Consider the following 20,288-nt stretch of genomic DNA (forward strand, 5'->3'; position numbering starts at 1 on the left):
GGAGATATAACTGTGGCACCTGGCCTAATCATAATATCATTAAAGAATAAAATTTAGATTTCCAGATATGGAACATAATATGCACAGTTGCATGTAGAATCTCTTTCCACTCTAAACATATTAAACTGTGGACACTAATTTACTATTTTGAATGAAAATTCATGAGCTATTTCCTCATGAGAAAAGCAGCCTGCTTTTGCCATTAATAAATAAAAAGGAATATGGAGTTCTTCCTAGCAGTAATTTTCTCAATTCTCATATACTTCGATGTACATGTGAAAATGTCTAAGAAAAATACAATTAACCCTACAAATTTGTCAGTGACTGGCCCATTTTTTCACAGACTGTTTGTTCATAGATATTTGCTACTAAAAGGAAGGCCAAAAAGAAAATTCTAACCTCCAGAAGTAGCTGTAAAATTAGAAATACCAGTGTAGATTTCTAGTTATAACTTGAGGTTTCTGTTATGCTGATAGAAAGTCGAACCACTGTCTTAGGTTTTCAGATAGCATATTGGATGGACTAAATTCTAACTAAAGAGCTGAAAACCATACCAAAGAATTTAGAATTACTGTTACTAGCATAAGTGTGGGAATAATACCTCATAAAACAAAGCAAGAAAACATTTTTCATGGTTGTTGTTAAAAGATAGTCACTACTGTTTTATTTGGGAGGATTAGATTCATTTCTGTTCCTGGAACACTGTGTGGTTTAGGCACCTCACCTTTCTGATCACCCTATATTATTCATCATGGGTCTTCAAAGATATAGTAGGTAACAGAGAATATTTATCCTCAGAGTGAGAGCAGGAAACAAACAATTTGGAAGTAATAAGTTTCTGCTGTTCAATCCCGAACAAAAGTCAGTAGTAAAGTTGCTATGGAGTGCTCTACCAAGATGATTTCATCTATCTCCTCCATTGAGACCAATGCTGCCCAGAAAGAATTATGCTCATGTTTTAGTTACTTGTAGAACTACTCTTCTCAATTATTCTTTTGTCAATGTTATTATTATTGTTTTGTTGTGTCACAGCATCACTGATGTTACACAACTTTTTTTCAGACAGAGACACAAAGGAATAAGAAAAAGAGAGAGTTGCCATAGTACCAAAGCTTCCTCTAGAGTACCAGGGGCCAGACTCAAACCTAGTTCTCTCTCTCTTTTAAATTTTCTTACTGACAATATTAATTTACAGAATTATAAGATAACAGGGGTATAATTCTGCACCATTCCCACTACCAGAGTTCTGTATCCCCATTCCCTCCACTGGAAACTATAACAGTTTTTCCAAGGTTGCAGATATGGGTTGAATATTATTTCTATAAGTATATATATTTGTCCCCCCTTTTTTTCTATGGTCCTGTCTTCCATTCTTTTTTAAGTCACACTAACACCTACTACTACTTTTGAATGTCTTTCTTCTTTTTCTCTTCTCTCTCTGGGTCTTGATGGCATAAGTGTTCAGAACCCTCTGGTCACCTTCCCCTATCATTTCTCCCCCTCTGGGAGTATGGACCAAAATTCTATTGGGGTGCAGAAGGTGGAAGGTCTGGTTTCTGTTATTGCTTTCCCACTGGGCATGGGAATTGGCAGGTCGATCCATACCCCCCAGCCTGTTTCTATCTTTCCCTAATGGAGTAGGGCTACGGACAGGTGAGGTTTTGAGAGGTCATCTGCCCAGGGAAGTCAGGATGGACTTATGATAGCATCTGCAACTTAGTGGCTAAAAGGAGGCAAAATATAAAGTAGGACCAAATGGTTAATTAACAGGAAGCAATAAGTAGAAATAGAGCAAATGAGAATAGTGATATTAGAATGGCAAGGAGTTAGGAAGTCTGTTTTAGGCATTCAAACCTAAACCTCTCAAGAACAAAACAGGTACTTTATACAGCTGAACTATCTTGTCAGCTGTGAATTATGCTTTGACATAATTTTTTGCAGCTTACATTTAAAAAAATGCTTGGTAAGCCATCTTGGTGAGCGTGTCAAGGACCTTGCCCTCACTGTAGAGCAGGAACGGTAGGGGCTGCCCCATTTTTTAAATTAGATTTTTACTAATGATTTAGTAATGATTAGATAGTAAGATAATGGGACAATTCCACAAAGTTCCCAACATCAGAGTTCCATGTCCCATCCTCTCTTTTGGAAGTTTCCCTATTCTTAATCCTCTCTGGGTGTATGGACCAAAATTCCTTATGGGGTGCAAAAGGTGGATGTTTTGGCTTCTCTAATTGCTTCACTACTGGATATGAATTCTGGTAGGTCAATCCATACCCCCAGACTGTTTCTATTTTTCCCTAGTTGGGCAGGGCTCTGGAGAAGTGGGGTTCCAGGATACACTGGTGAGGTTGTCAGTCCAGGGAGGTCAGAATGTACTAACCACTCTTCAAAGGGAGGTTAGGCTCTAGTGGGATTCCCTAGGACCTTGCTCTCTGTTGAACAGCATTTGGGGGGACTTCTCCACTCTCCAAAGGGAGACTGGGTCAACCTACTCTGCCATCTGAGGAGACTGGTCCTAAAGTGAGTGCAGCATGTGGCTAGCGGTGACCATGTACTGTGAGCCTAGATTGACGGGGACTCAGAAGTTACACAGGCTCCTGTGCTAAATATGAATAGACAAAAGCCCTAGTCAGACAGATGAGGTTAACAATTAATGATATTTATATACTCTTTGCATATTTGGGAGCTACTCTTTGCCCTAAGCCAGCTTTCTAACCATATTCTCAACTCTGACAACATCTTCCCAGATAATACTTTTAGTCTACCTGCATAAAGTAATGGGCCACATGGAACATACCTAAAAAATACTCCCTGGGGGGTCGGGCGGTGGCGCAGTGGGTTAAGCCCATGTGGCGCAAAGCGCAGGGACCGACGTTAAGGATCCTGGTTTGAGCCCCCAGCTCCCCACCTGCAGGGGAGTCACTTCACAGGCGGTGAAGCAGGTCTGCAGGTGTCTATCTTTCTCTCCCCCTCTGTCTTCCCCTCCTCTCTCCATTTCTCTCTGTCCTATCCAACAATGAACACATCAAAAATGGCAATAATAATAACTACAACACGGCTACAACAACAAGGGCAACAAAAAGGGGGAAAAATGGCCTCCAGGAGCGGTGGATTCATGGTGCAGGCACCGAGCCCAGCAATAACCCTGGAGGGAAAAAACAATATTCCCTGGCTTCCTCCCACACGAAGACCCCTAGTTTCATTCACTATATTCCTACCTTTGGGTGCCTGTTTGTTGAACAATTTGCTTTATATCATACTATCTTTCTGTCACCAAGTTGCAGATGCTACCATGATGCCATCCTGACCTCCCTGGACAGAAGACCTCACTAATGTGTCCCAGAACCACACCTCTCCAGAGCCATACCCCACTAGGGAAAGAGAAACAAGCTAAGGGTATGTATTAACCTGCCAACATCCATGTTCACTGGAGAAGCAATTACAGAAGCCATACCTCCCATCTTCTGCACCCCATAAGGAATTTTAGTCCATACTCCCAGGGAGGGATAAAGAATAGGGAAGCTTCCAATAGAGGGGATGGGGCACAGAAGTCTGATCTTGGGAACTGGGTGGAATTATCCTGTTATCTTGCAATCTTGTTAACCATTATTAAATCACTAATAATAATAAAAAAGGGAGGGAGAGACTGGGTCATCCTACTCTGCCACTCATGGAATACTGGTCCTGAAATGAACTTACCTTAGAATGTTCCCAGCTGTGATCATGAATTGCAAGTTGATTGACAGGGAATCAAAGGTTACACAGGCTCCTGTGCTAAATGTGAGCTTATATGGAGCCTGGGTCAGACTGATGGGTAAACAGTTCATTGTATTTATATATTTTCTTCAAGTTGGGTGCTACTCTCTGCCTTAATCGGCTTTATAGTCCTATTCTCAACTCCGACTACATCTTCCTAGACAATATTTTTAGTCCACCTACATGTTAGCTATCAAGAACAAATAAAAATTACTAAAGTTACAGATCCCTAGAAACATACCTAAAATAGACATCCTAGTTTCCTTCCACCCTAAGATGCCTATTTTCTTCTCTCTCTCTCTCTCTCTCTCTCTCTCTCTCTCTCTCTATATATATATATATATATATATATAATTTTTATTTATGAAATGGAAATACTGACAAGACCATAGGATAAGAGGGATACAATTCCACACAATTTCCACCACCAGAACTCCATGTCCCATATCTTTCCTTGATAGCTTTCCTATTCTTTATCTCTCTAGGAGTATGGATCCAGGATCATTGTGGGATGCAGACAGTAGAAGGTCTGGTTTCTGTAACTGCTTCCCCGCTGAACATGGGCATTGACAGGTCGATCCATACTCCTAGCCTGTCTTTCTCTTTCCCTAGTGGGGCAGAGTTCTGGGGAAGCAGGGCTCCAGGACACATTGGTGGCGTTATCTGCCCAAGGAAGTCCGTTTGGCATCATGGTAGCATCTGGGAACCTGGTGGCTGAAAAAGAGTTAAGATATAAAGCATAACAAATTGTTGAATAATTATGAACCTAAAGGCTGGAATATTGCAGATGGAGACCTGGGACCTCCGTTTTGGAAAAAGCTAGTAGGTCTGTTTTAGATATATTCGAGAGGGCCCCTGACTTTACTAGTTTTTGTCTGAGCCTGATATGCAGGTGGACCCAAGTTATTGTCTGGGGGAGATGATGCCATGGCTGGTAAAAGGGATAGAATGGATCAAGCAAGAGAGTAGCTCTCAAATCTGGGAAAAGTGTATAAATATTGTTGACTGTAAACCCCATTGATTTGACCTGGGGCCCATATTCAGCACAGGAGCCTATATAACCTCTGCATACCTGTAGGTCAGAACTTACATTCTGTGGTCACAAGTAGGAACATTTCAGGTTTCATCAATTTCAGGACCCATCTTCCTCAGGTGGTAGGTAGAATATGTTAACCAACCTCCCTTGGGAGAATGGAACAGTCTCTACCACTGTTGATCCACAATGAGGGAAAGGCCCTTTGGGGGCCCACAAAGGAGTCCCTTATGTTGTTCCTGATGGAGAGTACCAGTGACAGTGGAGAAAAGGGTAAGATCCCTGTTTTCATCTGCTCTGTTCCTATTTTTTGGTTCCTGTTTATTATTTTGTCTTGCTTTGTATCCTGCCAACTTTCAGCCACCAAGTTGCAGATGCTACTATGATTTTTATCCTGACTTCCCTGGGCAGACAACCTCACCAATATGTCCTTGAACCTCATCTCTCCAGATCCCTACCTTACTATGGATAAACAGAAACAGGCTGGGAATATGGATTGACCTGCTAATGTCCACATCCAGAGGAGAAGCAATTACCGAACTAAGGACTCCAACCTTCTGCACCTCCCCTCCAAAAAAGAATGCTGGTCCATATCCCCAGAGGGGGAGCAATGTTAGGGGAAGATGACAAGGGGGCACTGAACTCCAATTCCATCAAGACGTGGAGAGAGAAGAGGAAAAAAAGGAAGGACATTTGAAAGTAGCAATAGGTGTAGGCGTGACTAGAAAGAAATGAAAGGCAGGACCATAGACAAAAAAGGGAACAATATATAAAAATATAGATAGCTATAGAAATAATAGTCAACCTGTATCTGTGGCCTTGGAAGAGCTACTGCAATTTCCAATGTAGGGAATGGACGCACAGAACTCTGGTGGTGGAAAAGATGTGGAATTATACCCCTGTTACTAATAAACATAAATAGGTAAAAAAATTGCTTAGGTAAGCAGACAACCCAGTAATGCAGAAAGATACTAGCATATAACATATCTGACAGGCAACTGGTATAAAACATCTCTAAACAAATCATACAGCTCAACAACAGAGAACCAGAACCCAGTAAAAAGTGAACAAATGCTATGAGCAGAAAGTTTTCAAAAGAAGATATAGGTATGGCCCACAACATATAAAGAAATTTTCTACTTTACCTGTAATTAGATAAATATAAATTAAAATCACATTGAGATTTCTTTCTCACACCTGTTAGGATGGTCTAAGTCAGTAAAAGAGGAAATAACTATTTGCAAAGATGTGGAGGAAATGGAACTCTGTTATACTCTTGGTGGGAGTGCAAATTGGTGCAGCCCCAAAGAAAATAGTACAGAGACCTAAACAAACAGAAATTAAAATACATTATGGTCCTGTAAATATAGCTATGAATATATATATACATATATATATATATATATATATTCTCCAAAGGATGGAAAGTACTAATTCCAAGAGACATATGAATCCCTATGCTTACTGATGGATCATTTATAACAGCTAAGGGTTGGAAACAATGTAAATGCCCATCAACAGACAATTGGATAAAGAAATTATGGGGTATATATTCAGTGAACTACAACACTGAATTTTTTTTTAAAAGACCATATTGTCTCCATTGGAACACAATGGATGGAACTGGAGAGGATTATACTTTGTGAAATAAGGAAGTGAGAACAAAACTATCACTTTCAATCATATGTGGAATGTAGAAATATATAATTGAGACACATAAACTTCCAGAGAAGGAAGAGGGGAAGAGGGGAAAGAGTAAGAAGAGGAGGAGGAGAGAGAAGAAGCTACCAACAAACTCTCTCTTAACACTTTGTGAGAACTATGGAGGCTATGAGTGGGGGGGCTAAGGGGACTCGAAGTGTGGCACACAGAATTTTGGTGGTGAGTACAGTGTGGATTACACTACTTATTTTTACAATCTTATTAACCACTATTAAATGACCAATAACAGTTGTGAGTAATTAAAAAAAAAACTTGAAAATTTGGCTTCTCATGTAAGAATGAGGTATCACAGACGCATGTCCTTTTAAGGAACTATAAGAGAAATTCCTCTTAGCCCTCTAAGCCATTAGAAGCTGTGCTTACCCCAATATATGTTATTTTTAATCTTATGATATGATTTTTCTGATGGATGATATTTGATTGTTTAGGTGTGGAAATTTTAATCAAATCATAGCTGTTATAAATAAAATATGAATTTGCTTAGTTTCTTGCACATAATTTACTTTTTTCTAACTTTCTTCAAATATCTGTTCTATTTTATTATAAATATTTATGTAATTTGACCCAAATCATTTGTGGAGAAGAGGAAATAAATGAAGAAATAACAGTTTAAAGAAAAAAAGTCATATTTTAAAATAAGGAATATTAGATTTGTTCTCTCACTGTCCCTGTTAATATCTCCCTCTCCCTCTTCAGTGGGTCCACTAACTCCCCAAAGCTGTATAAGAATTGCTAAAACGGGGGTCGGGCAATAGCACAGTGGGTTAAGCGCACGTGGAACAAAGCGCAGGGACCAGCGGAAGGGTTCTGGTTTGAGCCCCTGGGTCCCCACCTGCAGGGAAGTTGCTTCACAGGCGGTGAGACAGGTCTGCAGGTGTCTGTCTTTCTCTCCCCCTCTCTGTCTTCCCCTCCTCTCTCCATTTCTCTCTGTCCTATCCAACAACAATGACATCAGTAACAATGATAATAATAATCACAATAATGGTAAAACAACCAGGGTAACAAAAGGGAAAAAAATTGACCTCCAGGAGCAGTGGATTCGTGGTGCAGGCACTGAGCCCCGGCAATAACCCTGGAGGCAAAAAAAAAAAGAAAGAAAGAAAGAAGAAAGAAAGAAAGAAAGAAAGAGAAAGAAAGAAAGAAGAAAGAATTGCTAGGACAATTGAGTGCAATGTTGCCTGTAGTTTTGCTGTATATCGATTCAACTAGGTTGAGGAATTTCCCATCTACCTCCCTTTTTAAAAATGTTTTGATCATGAAAGGATGCTTGGCATTGTCAGAGGCTTTCTTTGCATCTGTTGAAATAATCATGCTATTTTTTACTTTATTTCTGTTGATGTGCTGGATTACATTTATTGACTTACGTTTATTCAGCCAACCTTGCATCCTTGGAATAAAACCTACTTGATCATGGTGCATGATCTTCTATATCTGACTGGCTAGAATTTTGTTGAACATCTTAGCATCTATGTTCATCAGGATATTGGCCTGTAGTTTTGCAAAGGGAAAAAAAAAACACCTATCAGGAGAGATCTATGTATACTTTGGATCATTGAGGCATAATTTGTAGTAGCCCAAACCTGGAAGCAATCCAGATGCCCAATGACAGATAAATGGATTAAAAAAAAAGCAAACTTGTGGAATATATACACAATGGAATACTACTCTGCAGATAAAAATTGTGAAACCATTTCCTTTGCATCTTCTTGGGTGGAACTTGAAGACATCATGTTAAATGAAACAAGCTAAAAGGTGAAGGACAAATACTACATGATCTCAAACATTAGCATTGTTACCAAGAATATCCCTTCAATAGAAAACAATATGGTCCTTTGAGAGGGGAGAGGTAAGGAGAGAATGAATGTGGGGATCATCAAATTGCATGAAATGCCTTTGTCCTATTTCTCAACAGGAAAACAGAAAGATCATTCTGCTACAATCCAGGGTAAGCAAACCCCTTCTCAGATGTTGTCATTCAATGTATCTTTTTTTTTTTTTTGCCTGCTCCTGGTTGTTATTTGGTTGGGTTTTTTAAAATTTTTCATTTATAAAAAGGAAACATTGACAAAACCATTGGATAAGAGGGGTACAACCACCAGATAAGAGGGGAACACCACCAGACCTCTGTATTCCATCCCGTCCGCTTAGCTAATTTAGATAGCTCAATTTAACTTTTAGTTGAGCAGTATTTTAAATAGTGGTTTGTTTTCATTTGTTATAGTATTTCTCTTTGAGGCTGTTTTACGTATATTTTGTGTGTACATACTGATCCAGAGATACTTCTTTTTTATGTGAATATGAACTTAAATTTCTCCTCACACTTTGACCTTTTATCTAGTTAGTCCAACTTGTTGTATGTGGGAATAATCTATATCTAACATACCATTTGTATCTGGAAGTTAAACTTGTGCTGAAATCTTTTGTGATAACAGGTTAATCACTCCTATATTCTTGAAGAGCATAAATTTTAAATAAATTTGCATTTGTCAATATTGTCCAAATTCTTCAAAAGCCAGAAAAAGCTGATGAGACTAAGGTATTTTCTAGAACTTTACCAGAGAAGAAATTCCTTATATCTCCCTTGAAATTCCCTCCTGACCCTAGCAAACAAAAGGTCTGGAATTATTTTCATGCTCTCTGTTTCTACATAATTCAAATTATTATTTATACTAACCCCCAGCGCACATGCATGAACATGCATACACACACACACACACACACACACACACAGATTTGTGGCTGAAATCCTTATTTTCCCTCTGCTCATTGTTTCCCTCATGGCTAATATGTTTGCATTTTTAATAGAGACAGAAAGAAACAAAGATGGAAGAGGGTTGAGAGGGAGAGAGAACTAGACACTTGCAGCACTGCTTCAACATTTGTGAAGCTTCCCCCCACCCCCTGAGGGTGAGGATCAGAGGCCTGAACCTGGGCTCTTGCACATGTGTATTCCACCAGATGAACCACTATCTTTGCATCTCATTTCATTTAGAATACTCAGATGTCCCTTCTTTCTGTAAATACCCCAATCCCTGATCCCTCTAGACAAACATGATTAGGCACGTCTCCTAGGTACCACAGTATTCTCTGCATTAAATTCTGCTCATTGTTTCATAAGAACGCACCAGTAGCTCTCTCATTTACCAGACTGAGGACTATATTGATTAAGTCTGATGTAACATTTTCATTCCTAGTATTTCATATCACTCCACGTAATGTAGTAGTTCAATATATACGTAATAAATTGATCTTCCATTCATTATTATATCCCAGGTATTCTAGGAATTTTTACTTATTGCTATATTCCTATACTATGAAAAATTATCTGAAGTAGATTGAGATAACTGTTCTCACTTTACGGACTGAGAAACTGCATCTTGCAAAGGTTAAGTGTCCCAACTAAGGTTATACAGCTAAAAAGTATCAGAATGCACTCTTCTCTTTTTATAAATAGATTACACTATAATGACTACATTACTATCCTTAAGGATATGTATAAGTAGACCTACTAATATCTAGGATCAGGGATACATTACTTCTTTTTTTTTAAACTTAAAATTATTTTCATTTATTTTTATTTTTTATTAGTGATTTAATATTGACTCATAAAACTAAAAGATAACAGGTTTATAATTCTGTACCATTCCCACTACCAGAGCTCTGTGTCCCCATTCCCTCCACTGGAAACTGTGACAGTTTCCCCACGGCCACAGATATGTGTTGACTATTATTGACGTTTTTATATATTTGTCCATTTATTCTATGGCCCTACCTTCTCTTCCCTTTTAAGTTACACCTACACTTATTACTACTTCCAAGTGTCCTTCCTTTTCTTCCCTCTTCTCTCTGATGGAACTGGGTTTCAGAGTCCTCTAGTCATCTTCCCCTAACATTTCTCCCCCTCTGGGAGCATGGATCAAAATTCTTTAGAAATAGAAAGGGACAAGGAAAAGATGGGCATGGGGGAGCAGTGGATTCTGAGTGCTAGCAGTAGACCCTATGAGAACCCTGGTGGATGGATATACATATACATGCATACTACATACATGCATATACACATACATACATATAGTCTTATGAATGCATTTGTTAAAACAAAAATTCCTTAAAGGTTATTTAAGGAATTATCCATGGGAATGGGGATGTTTCATCACAAAATAAGCTCCTACCTCTCTCAGTCCCTGTTCACCACAGTCACCACAGTTACAAGACTGCCCTTATTGACGGCAAAGAAGATTTGAGTAGTCCTGAGCTCAGATCCATTTTCTGGACATTTCCACTTGGGTGGTTAACAGACCATGAAAAGTTCTGTGTTTTACCTAAGTAACTCAGCTTCTTTGTCTTTCCTGGGTTTCTACTATGTGCCCCAACTCAGTTAAATGCCAAGCCCATCTGCAAAGTGTGAAAACCTGAATCAAGGAGGGCCCCTCTTAAACTCATCTTGCCAAAATGCTCTCCCTCATTCATATGTTGATTGAGGTCTATCAATTCTATGTTCGTCTTTATGGTTTTCATTGTTGTTGTCTTATCTCAGAATTCATTTCTTTTTTTTAGATAGATATAGAAGGGCAGAACGTAAAAGAGACTAGAGCACTAAAACTTCCTTCATTGTGGTGGGGGCTAGATTCAAACCTGGGTCACATACAAAGCAAAGCGGCATACTGTCTAAGTTAACTATTTTGCTGGTCCAAGACCTATTTCTTAAATGGATGACTCCAGAAGTCTTCCTTTCTTCTTTCTTTCCTTCCTTCTTGCCTCACTTATTCCTTTCTTTGATAGTGCTTTGTACCTGAGTAACTTCCCCTCTCCAGAAGACTCTTTTGTTCAAGTAGAGGGTAAGGGACAGAGAGGTGGGGAGGGGGAGAAAGAGACACAGTGGAAGGAGGTAGGGAGAGAGGAGCTAGAGGGAGGAAAGGAGGGAGTGAGGGAGGGAGAGAGAGAAAGAGAGAGAGAAAGAGAGAGAGAGAAGATGCCACAGTGCTGCTCCACCACTCACAAATTTTCCTGTGCATAGTGTTTCCATATTGTATCCAAAGGCCAAAACCTGGGTCCTCACACCAGGCAAGCTATCTCCTGGCTCCTCACATTGGCTCTTAACTGAGAACTGTCTAGTTTTGCTCATGTAAGCCTATTCTCAACACTGGTGCCAGAAAATTATTTTAAAATTGCTAATTTGACCATGATGGGCATCCTTTATTGGCTCTAGAACTAGCTGTATACACTGCCTCCTCAATAGGAAGAAGTCTCCTTACTTGTGACCCTGGTCCATGCTCTATGACAGCTGTCTATGAAGGCTTTTAAAAAAATAATTAAAATTTATCTTTATTTATTGGATAGAGACAAATGGAAATCAAGAGGGAAGGAGGTGATAGGGAGAGAGACAACTGCAAACTGTTTTGCCAATTCTGAAGCATCCTCCCGCAGATGGGGAACCAGGGGCTCAAACTCAGGTCTTGTGCACTGTAACATGTGCGGTCAACCAGATGCACCACCATCTGGCCCCTGAATTTCGTGATTTACATCCACCTGCCACACTTTGTTTCTCATGCTCTCAGTACCTAGTATCTATAGTACAGTCTGAACTCAATATTTTATCAATAATTTAAACATGTTGAATGACACAAAACCATTTTGAATCCAAATGCTACTGCTTTTTTTCCTCCTCCTGGAGGCAGAAACTGGAACGTATGGGTGGTCTTTTATTCCCTTCATAGGATGGGCCATTCAAGTTTGTTCATTATTTTTAGCTTCAATCTTCTATCATTTCTATGTTTTTCATTAGTTTTTTAAACCTAAAATTTCCAGTAACTAAAATATTATCTCTCAAAAATCAGTCTCAGAATAACCTAGAGAAGGCTTAGAGGTTTCTGGACCCAAGGGTTTCTCTTTTTCTTTAGTTTAGTGATATCCTCTGCTAATATTTCTTCAAATAAGAATTCTGTCCCTTCCTCCTTTTCTTCTCCTTTTAGCAATTCTATGCTATGAATACTGTGCTTCTTATTGCTCTAACTCCCTTCCTTCCTTCCTTCCTTCCTTTCTTTCTTTTTTATTATTTATTCTTTTTTCGTTTTTAAATTTTTAAGTATTTATTTATTTTCCCTTTTATTGCCCTTGTTTTATTGTTATTATAGTTATTACTGTTGTCATTGTTGTTGGATATAACAGAGAGAAATGGAGAGAGAAGGGGAAGACAGAGAGGGTTAGGGTTAGAACCCTAACCTGCAGACCTGCTTCACCGCCTGTGAAATGACTTCCCTGCAGGTGGGGATCTGGGGGCTCGAACCCGGATCCTTAACACAGGTCCTTGCGCTTTGTGCCATGTGCACTTACCCCGCTGCACAACCACCCAAATCCCTTCTCTCTCTTTCTTTTTCCTTCCTTCCTTTCTTTCTTTCTTTCTTTCTTTCTTTCTTTCTTTCTTTCTTTCATTTTTCTCTTTCTTTTCTTTCTATATCGTTCTTTTTCTCTTTCTTTCTCTCCTCCTTTCTTTTTTTTTTTTTTGTTCTGTTTTAGTTCTTTTTGCTATTTTTTAAATGGCTTCCTCTACCCTATCTTCTAGCATACCACTTTGATTTTTGGCTTATGTCTTTCTGCTGATAGTCCCCTCTACTGTATTTCTGGCTCAGTACAACTTTAAATGCGTTGGAATAAAAAAGCAACAACCTGCTCCCACTGAGACCACCAGTGACTTATACACTGCAAATCCTCTCTAGAAATCTTGGTTTTACACTTTGTGATGCTGGAGCCAGTGCCAAAAGTCTCCCACAGGTGAACATAAGAGAACTGTTACTAGAGCTCACACAGTCTCACACACATTTGGGGAAATCTTCGCTCGATTCTCACTACCTCACTACAGAGCACACAGATACAGTGTTTAAAAGCTACATTATATCACCTTGCTATACGTCTTTCTGTCAAGATAGAGGTTAGAAAATATTCATGTCCCCACCAATGTGTCCTGGAGCTCCGCTTCCCCGGAGCCCCACCCTACTAGGGAAAGAGAGAGGCAGACTGGGGGTATGGACCGACCAGTCAACGCCCATGTTCAGCGGGGAAGCAATTACAGAAGCCAGACCTTCCACCTTCTGCAACCCACAAGGACCCTGGGTCCATGCTCCCAGAGGGCTAGAGAATGGGAAAGCTATCAGGGGAGGGGGTGGGATATGGAGATCGGGTGGTGGGAATTGTGTGGAACTGTACTCCTCTTATCCTATGGTTTTGTTAATGTCTCCTTTCTTAAATAAAAATAAATAAATAAATAAAAGAAAATATTCATGTCTACAAAACTTTTTGTATTTAACACCACCATTCTACCTAGCAGTTGAGTCTTCTCTGAACTAACTACACTTTTTAACCACATGCTTTTGAGGCAGGGAGAGAAAATTTCAAAAGTAATAAATTAACTTAATTTTTCTCTTTAGTAGACTGGATAGCTGCATACAAAATGAAGGTCCTAGGAACCCTACACTGCTCCCACAATTGCTTATTGGAAACAATGTTCACTCTATGTAACAAAAGTAATAGTTAATGAAGTTTATGTATCATTGGAGCAGATAATTTTACAAGCCTATGTTCTTAATGGTTCAGAATTAAGGATCTGGTTGTGGGAGCTAAGAGTCTTGGGGGCAGGACACTCTAGATAACCTCACCCACACTCATTTCCCAAACAATGCTTTTCTTTATGTAAACAGAAAATAGAAAGGAGTATATAGGTTTTGTCCTTAGTATTAAATAGCTGGCTTTTCTTTACTGCACTTTTAAATTTCTGCACAATACATGGCCTTCAGCACCCCAAGGAGCATAAACAAAAGATACCAGGCAAGTTCACCTACTCCCACTTCACAACACAATGCTTGTTGTTAACTAAGCAATTCCCAGGGCAGATTTATGATTTGTAGAGTCCAGAGTAAATTCTCAGGTTGGGTCCTTGGAATCTGAGGTCAGAAGCACGTGGTGCTGGCCCAATCCCCAGGGCTTTTAGAAAACTGAAAATGTGACCTAAGGTTTGTGCTTGCTAGCACATCAGGGACTATTTAGGAATTTAGAGAAAATTAAAGCACAATAAGGCCTCAAAAGAACTTATTGTTCATGCTCCAAGATTTAATCTTTTCTTTCCTGCTGTTAAGCTTTTCCTCTTGTGTATGATGTCTGTTGAAATACAAACGATGAATCTTGTGTGTGTGTATCATTGTCTGTGCATAAAAAATCCTGACAGAGCAACAAATTACATAGAAAGGTATATTTAAAAAGATTCTTTCCCATTTTCTAAACAGATTTAGAACTCTGAATCCTTTACCTATTATTAGTAGACCCTGGGTTTCTATCACAAGGCAGAATTTATAAACCATGTATTTAACTTATCCCAAAATTTGTATAAGGATTTTAAGTAGTTAGAACTAAAATCACTTGAAAGATAAATGCAAATTAGTAAATGAAAAGGCTTTTCTCATGACTTTTCAGGGAATATTTGGCTAGTTTCACTCAGAGATTTATATGAAGCTATTAACATGTGTACCAGAGGCTGGGGAAATGGTTTCTCCCTTTTGTCGTCTGGTTCAAGTGTAAAAGAAATATAGGTTAATGTTTCCATTTTATGAGCATAATTACTATCAAATCACTAAAACTGTGAAATAATTAAATTTCACTTCTACTCTCTCTAATGATCACCTAATAAATATAAGAATTGTATTGGTAAATTTTGTAGTTATTTGAAAATAGCCAAATTCATGACTCAAGTAAAGTATGGGTAGTTAGTATAACATAAATGCAGCCATATGTCTCAAGCTGAATAAAATTGTTGATGGGTCACTGACGTTGATGAGTCCTTTCACAGATTATAAGCAATTCAAGTGTTAGTCTATTATTCCAATTGATTGCACGTGAAGCCAACTGACCAGAATGTAACCGCTAAGCAATAATTAAATGTATACATTTTCTAGGAAAACTGTTTTAGCAAGTTTCTAATGAGGTTCTGATATTTCAAAGTTCTTAAAATAAAGGCTGAAGCTAAAAAGAAGCAAGTGCAAGGAAAAATCACATGGAAAAAGACCAATACTAAGACACAACATAGCTACAAAAACCTTTGTAAAATCACAATGCTACTTTGTAAAATATATATTAACAAAGTTAGGAGATTTTTAGGTTAGATGACAGAGGCTGAAAAAAATCCACTGTATTCAATTCTGGCAGGAATATAAAGAATGCAGATGCCTAAGCTTTTCGTTATCTGTTAGGGAAGAAATGTCTGCCTAACACCTTCCAGTGGAAAAATCATTGAAACAGTAAAGATTAGTGAGAATAAAACAACAGAAAGACTAGTTCCCTACCCATTGCCTCCCACTGAATGAACTTTTGACATATCAGCAAACTCCTCTTTTCTCTTGCTGCTGCTGGTGTACTGCTCGCTGTACAGCTTGAGGGACATCTGCTCAACAGCATCTCTTTGTGCTTCCAGGTAGCACAGCTGAACCTCAGCCTGGAGAGAGAAACAAAGAGAAATTGCTGTTTTAATCCAGAAGGAATGCATTTCAAGTGAGGTGTAACAACTAAAGAATGGGAGTTGTTCATATCATTATACCAGCCCTTTCTGGGCTGGATTTAATGGGATCGGCTGGGCATACTACAGAACTCTATTTTAAATCTAAATCTTACAAGTTCCTTCTTAAAGTATAACCTGGATAAATGAACTCTCAGAAGGCTCAGTAAATATCATAATATATCCCTGCAATCACAGTACTGTATGATGAGACTTCACATAAAAATTCTGTGAAATTCCTTCGTAATAATCTTCCTCACACTGTCACATATGTAATACTTATTTTGTAAAGATAGCCTTCCAGCCCATACATTTACATGGACACATGCTCTGAATGCTTCTCATTATCTTCCCTGAGAAAAACAAAACTGCCAAGGTTGAAATCTAATGTTTCAATAGTGACAACAGATTTCTTTTATTGTATTTTTTTTTTAGTTCTCTGTATTATTATCTAAAATAATTTTAAAGTAGATGAAACTGTGACTTGCTTACATGCAGGTTTGAATTTCTAAATCCTTTATAGTTACTTAAGGCTCACTGTAGATACAGGAGAGATAGTAAGTTCACCATGCTGTTTTCTATCAAATCAAGTCCAAAAGAATGCTGAATAATATTTGGCATGGAAATGCACTAAGTAAGATGCTTTATTTATTGCAGCTGTTGTGATCTCTGTGGCTTTAGGTTTCCCTAGAAAACCAGATAAGATTGAGAACGAAGTCATCTTAATAGCATGCTTGCCCAAGGTAAGAGACTCGGTCCTGAGTTCATGTGCACTAAGAAGTAATTAATTTTTTTTGCAAGCATCACAAAATACATACAAAATCATTAATATGTTTGACAAGCTTTAAAACTACTGTTTCTTGTGGTCTGGGCACCCAGTAGAATGTAGATGTTACTATGTGCAAGGGCCTAGGTTCAAGTGTCCTTGGTTTCCACCTGCAAAGGGGATACTTGGCAGGCAGTGAATCAGTGTTGTAGGTCTCTCTCTCTCTCTCTCCCTTTTTTCCCTCCCTCTCCCTCTCTCTCCATCTTCCTTTTCATTTTTTTTTTCTCTGTCTTTATCAACAAAAGAAAGAAAGTTAAAAGTATGGCCGCTAGGAATAGTGGATTAGTATTAGCACTGCGCTCCAGCAATAGCCTTGGTGGCAGTAATACAAACAAACAAGCAAACACCTAATACTTCTTTAAAATGTAACTACATGTTCTGTTAAGTAGTTGGTACCAAAGCCTCCTATGATCCAGTGAGTACCAGGCTCAAACCTGGGTCACACATAAGGCAAAGCAGAACTTGTCTAAGTTTATTTTTTCTCTGGCCCAGCCTCATGTTCTTCACATGCAAAGCCAAACAAAACTTTGTGTCTTGTCTCTAGTTTTATGGACTCCACCAAGGAGAGAAAGAGTGTTGAAAAGTGGCAGCCAATTAAAAGTAACTGCAGAGATACGGGTAGTTCATGAAATGTAAAATCTCAAACCATTTTGAAATTCCAATTATGTTATGGTCTATAATCAGCTAATGATGGATGCTCTAGATTGCTAAGGGAAAACTTTAAAAAATGCTGAAATTATTATATTCATATAAAAGTGATATACTTCACAAAACAGAAGTTCTAGGAACAAGTTAGAAACTACGTAGGGGAAAAGGTGACAGCTCACAAGTCTTATCATGAGTTAGGACATGGGTTCAAACCCTGACAACACATGGGAGCCACAGACAGTACCAAAAAAAACTCCATGTACAGTCAAACAGCACTGTGGTTTCTCTCCTCTTTTTTTAGTTTTTTAGTCTCCCCTTAATTCCTACCCATTTAAAGTAAAAATGATAAAAAAAAAAAAAGCTGTCAGGGACCAGAAGAATCATGTATGTATGATGCCTTGATACCACATAAAATAAAACACTGCAACCTATGTATTGGATCATGTGAATTTTCTTATATAAGGGAATTGACTTGATAATAATAGTGATGACAGTGATGGATAACACTATAAAGGATAGCACACTGAGTGTATTCTAAAAATTATATAGTTGGTAGGAAGGTACAAAGGAAATGCTATATCTAGAGTTATTTAGCATCTTTATTAATGAACTCAAAGAAGAGGTATGGTGCATACTAATAGCATTATGGAAGAGTTCTAACCAACAGGTTTTCAGCTATCATAGAACTTGGAGGAATTATACCTGATGATAACAATACTTTTTTAAAATGGAGGATGACATATAATTTAACATAGTAAATTATCATAAAACAATATCTCTAAGAGCACTTAGTATTCTTATATGAGTACATATGTGCTAACAGATACTGAACTTAAAAGCAACAATCCTCCCATATGCCACCCATAAACACACTCTCACTCTTCTCAGAACTATTTCATTAATGAGGAGGCAATCCCATACCGAATAGTCCAGTGGAAACTCCATTAAAATAATGCATCCACATTACCACTAGGCATCAAGAGGCATGCTTTATTCCTAGAAATCCCCTTAGTTTTCACCATCTTAAGGTATCAAGCTGGAGCACTGTTTGTTCTTGTTAATGATCTCACAAATGTGTGACACTAGTCACAAAAAGGATCATAAAGAGGGAGATTGACAATGTGAACTCATTGCTACTACCACAAATAACTGGAGTTCATTCCTTTGAGATTCTAGGCCATTTCTGCATAAAAAGGGAAATACATCTCATATGATAGAAAAACATGGAATAGAGTTCAAAAGCAATGCGAAGAGCATCTGGAAAGATAGTCACCGTATGAAAATGATTGAAATGTTGTAATTTAAAATTTTATTGCACAATATCTCACAGGCATATGACATAGCAAACTTCCCTAAGCTAACAAGGAGATGAATTAGATTGCCCAGGTTTTTCCTATCCATCTCTATTTCTATCTCTGCCTTCAGTGATTCATTCCTAAGTGTTATAATAAAAATAAAACCAAAGTAGTCCCTTCTGCTAAGGCTGAATGACTTTGTCAGTCTAAATTTTTCTGCAGTCTGTCTTGGGTTTTTCTTATACTTTGTCTTAGTCCAAGATAAATTTCTAGGAGAGAGTTTTAAAGAAATTGCAGTTCTTGTGCTGGGGAGATAGTGTAATGTTTATGCAAAGAGCCTTCCATGCCTGAGGTGTCAAGGTCCCAGGTTCAATCCTCAGCACCACCATAATCCAGAGCTGAGCTGTGCTCTGATGAAAAAACAAACAAATAAACAAAATAGGGAGGTAGGGCAGTAGCACAGCGGGTCAAGCACACGTAGCACAAAGCACAGGACTGGTGCAATGATTTTGGTTCAAGCTCCCAGCTCCCCACCTGCAGGGGGATCGCTTCACGAGCGGTGAAGCAGGTTGGCAGGTGTCTATCTTTCTCTACCCTTCTCTGTCTTCCCTTCCTCTCTCCATTTCTCTTTGTCCTGTCCAAGAACAATAATATCAATGGCAACAATAACAATAACTGCAACAAGGGCAACAAAAATGGGAAAATATGGCCTCTAGGAGCAGTGGGTTCATGGTGGAGGCATCGAGCCCCATCAATAACCCTGGAGGCAAAAAAAAAAAAAGAAAGAAAAAGGAAATTACAGTTTTTAAAAAATACACTGAACGTCTTATTAAACTAATTTTATTTATTAGCTTCTATGGTGCTTTAAACAGTGATTTTATTCTGCAAGTGAAAACTTAACTTGTATAGATGAGCATCATTGGGATTTGACAACTTCCTTATCATTAAGTTAATAAAAGGGAGCTAAAGGAAATAACCATCAATAACTGATCAACTTCTGACTTCATGGTTTCTGAGAAGACATGCTGCCATCAATGGGAGTAGGAGTGCAAAGAACAGTACATGTGGATGGGAAACTGAGCTGAGTTTGAGATTTCAAGTTTGAGATACTGGTAGAATACCAAAAATAAGACTTTTGATAAGAAAGTGTAATATCATCACTGAGGAGATGAAATGAGAATGCAATAGGAGAAAGTGTCTGATAAGAACAGAAAATGGGGGGTTGGGCGGTAGCGCAGCGGGTTAAGTACACGTGGCGCAAAGCACAAGGACGGGGTAAGGATCCCGGTTTGTGCCCTGGCACCCCACCTGCAGGGGAGTCGCTTCACGGGTAGTGAAGCAGGTCTGTAGGTGTTTGTCTTTCTCTCCCCCTTTCTGTCTTCCCCTCCTCTCTCCATTTCTCTCTGTCCTATCCAACAACGAACGACATCAACAATAACCAAAATGACTACAACAAGGGCAACAAAAGGGGAA

The 20,288-nt window shown here is 38.6% G+C and overlaps 1 protein-coding gene across 2 annotated transcripts in view; it reads right to left on the reverse strand.

Moving 5' to 3' along the window:
- AKAP6 (A-kinase anchoring protein 6) overlaps positions 1-20,288 on the reverse strand; it is a 524,830-nt gene that overhangs the window by 125,744 nt on the left and 378,798 nt on the right. For both annotated transcript variants that reach the window (XM_060175194.1, XM_007516826.3), the window contains exon 8: positions 15,838-15,986. In XM_060175194.1, the coding sequence (XP_060031177.1) occupies positions 15,838-15,986 (149 nt within the window). The remainder of the gene's footprint in view (positions 1-15,837; positions 15,987-20,288) is intronic.

Source organism: Erinaceus europaeus, chromosome 16, assembly GCF_950295315.1.
Source record: "Erinaceus europaeus chromosome 16, mEriEur2.1, whole genome shotgun sequence".
Classification (NCBI taxonomy): domain Eukaryota; kingdom Metazoa; phylum Chordata; class Mammalia; order Eulipotyphla; family Erinaceidae; genus Erinaceus; species Erinaceus europaeus.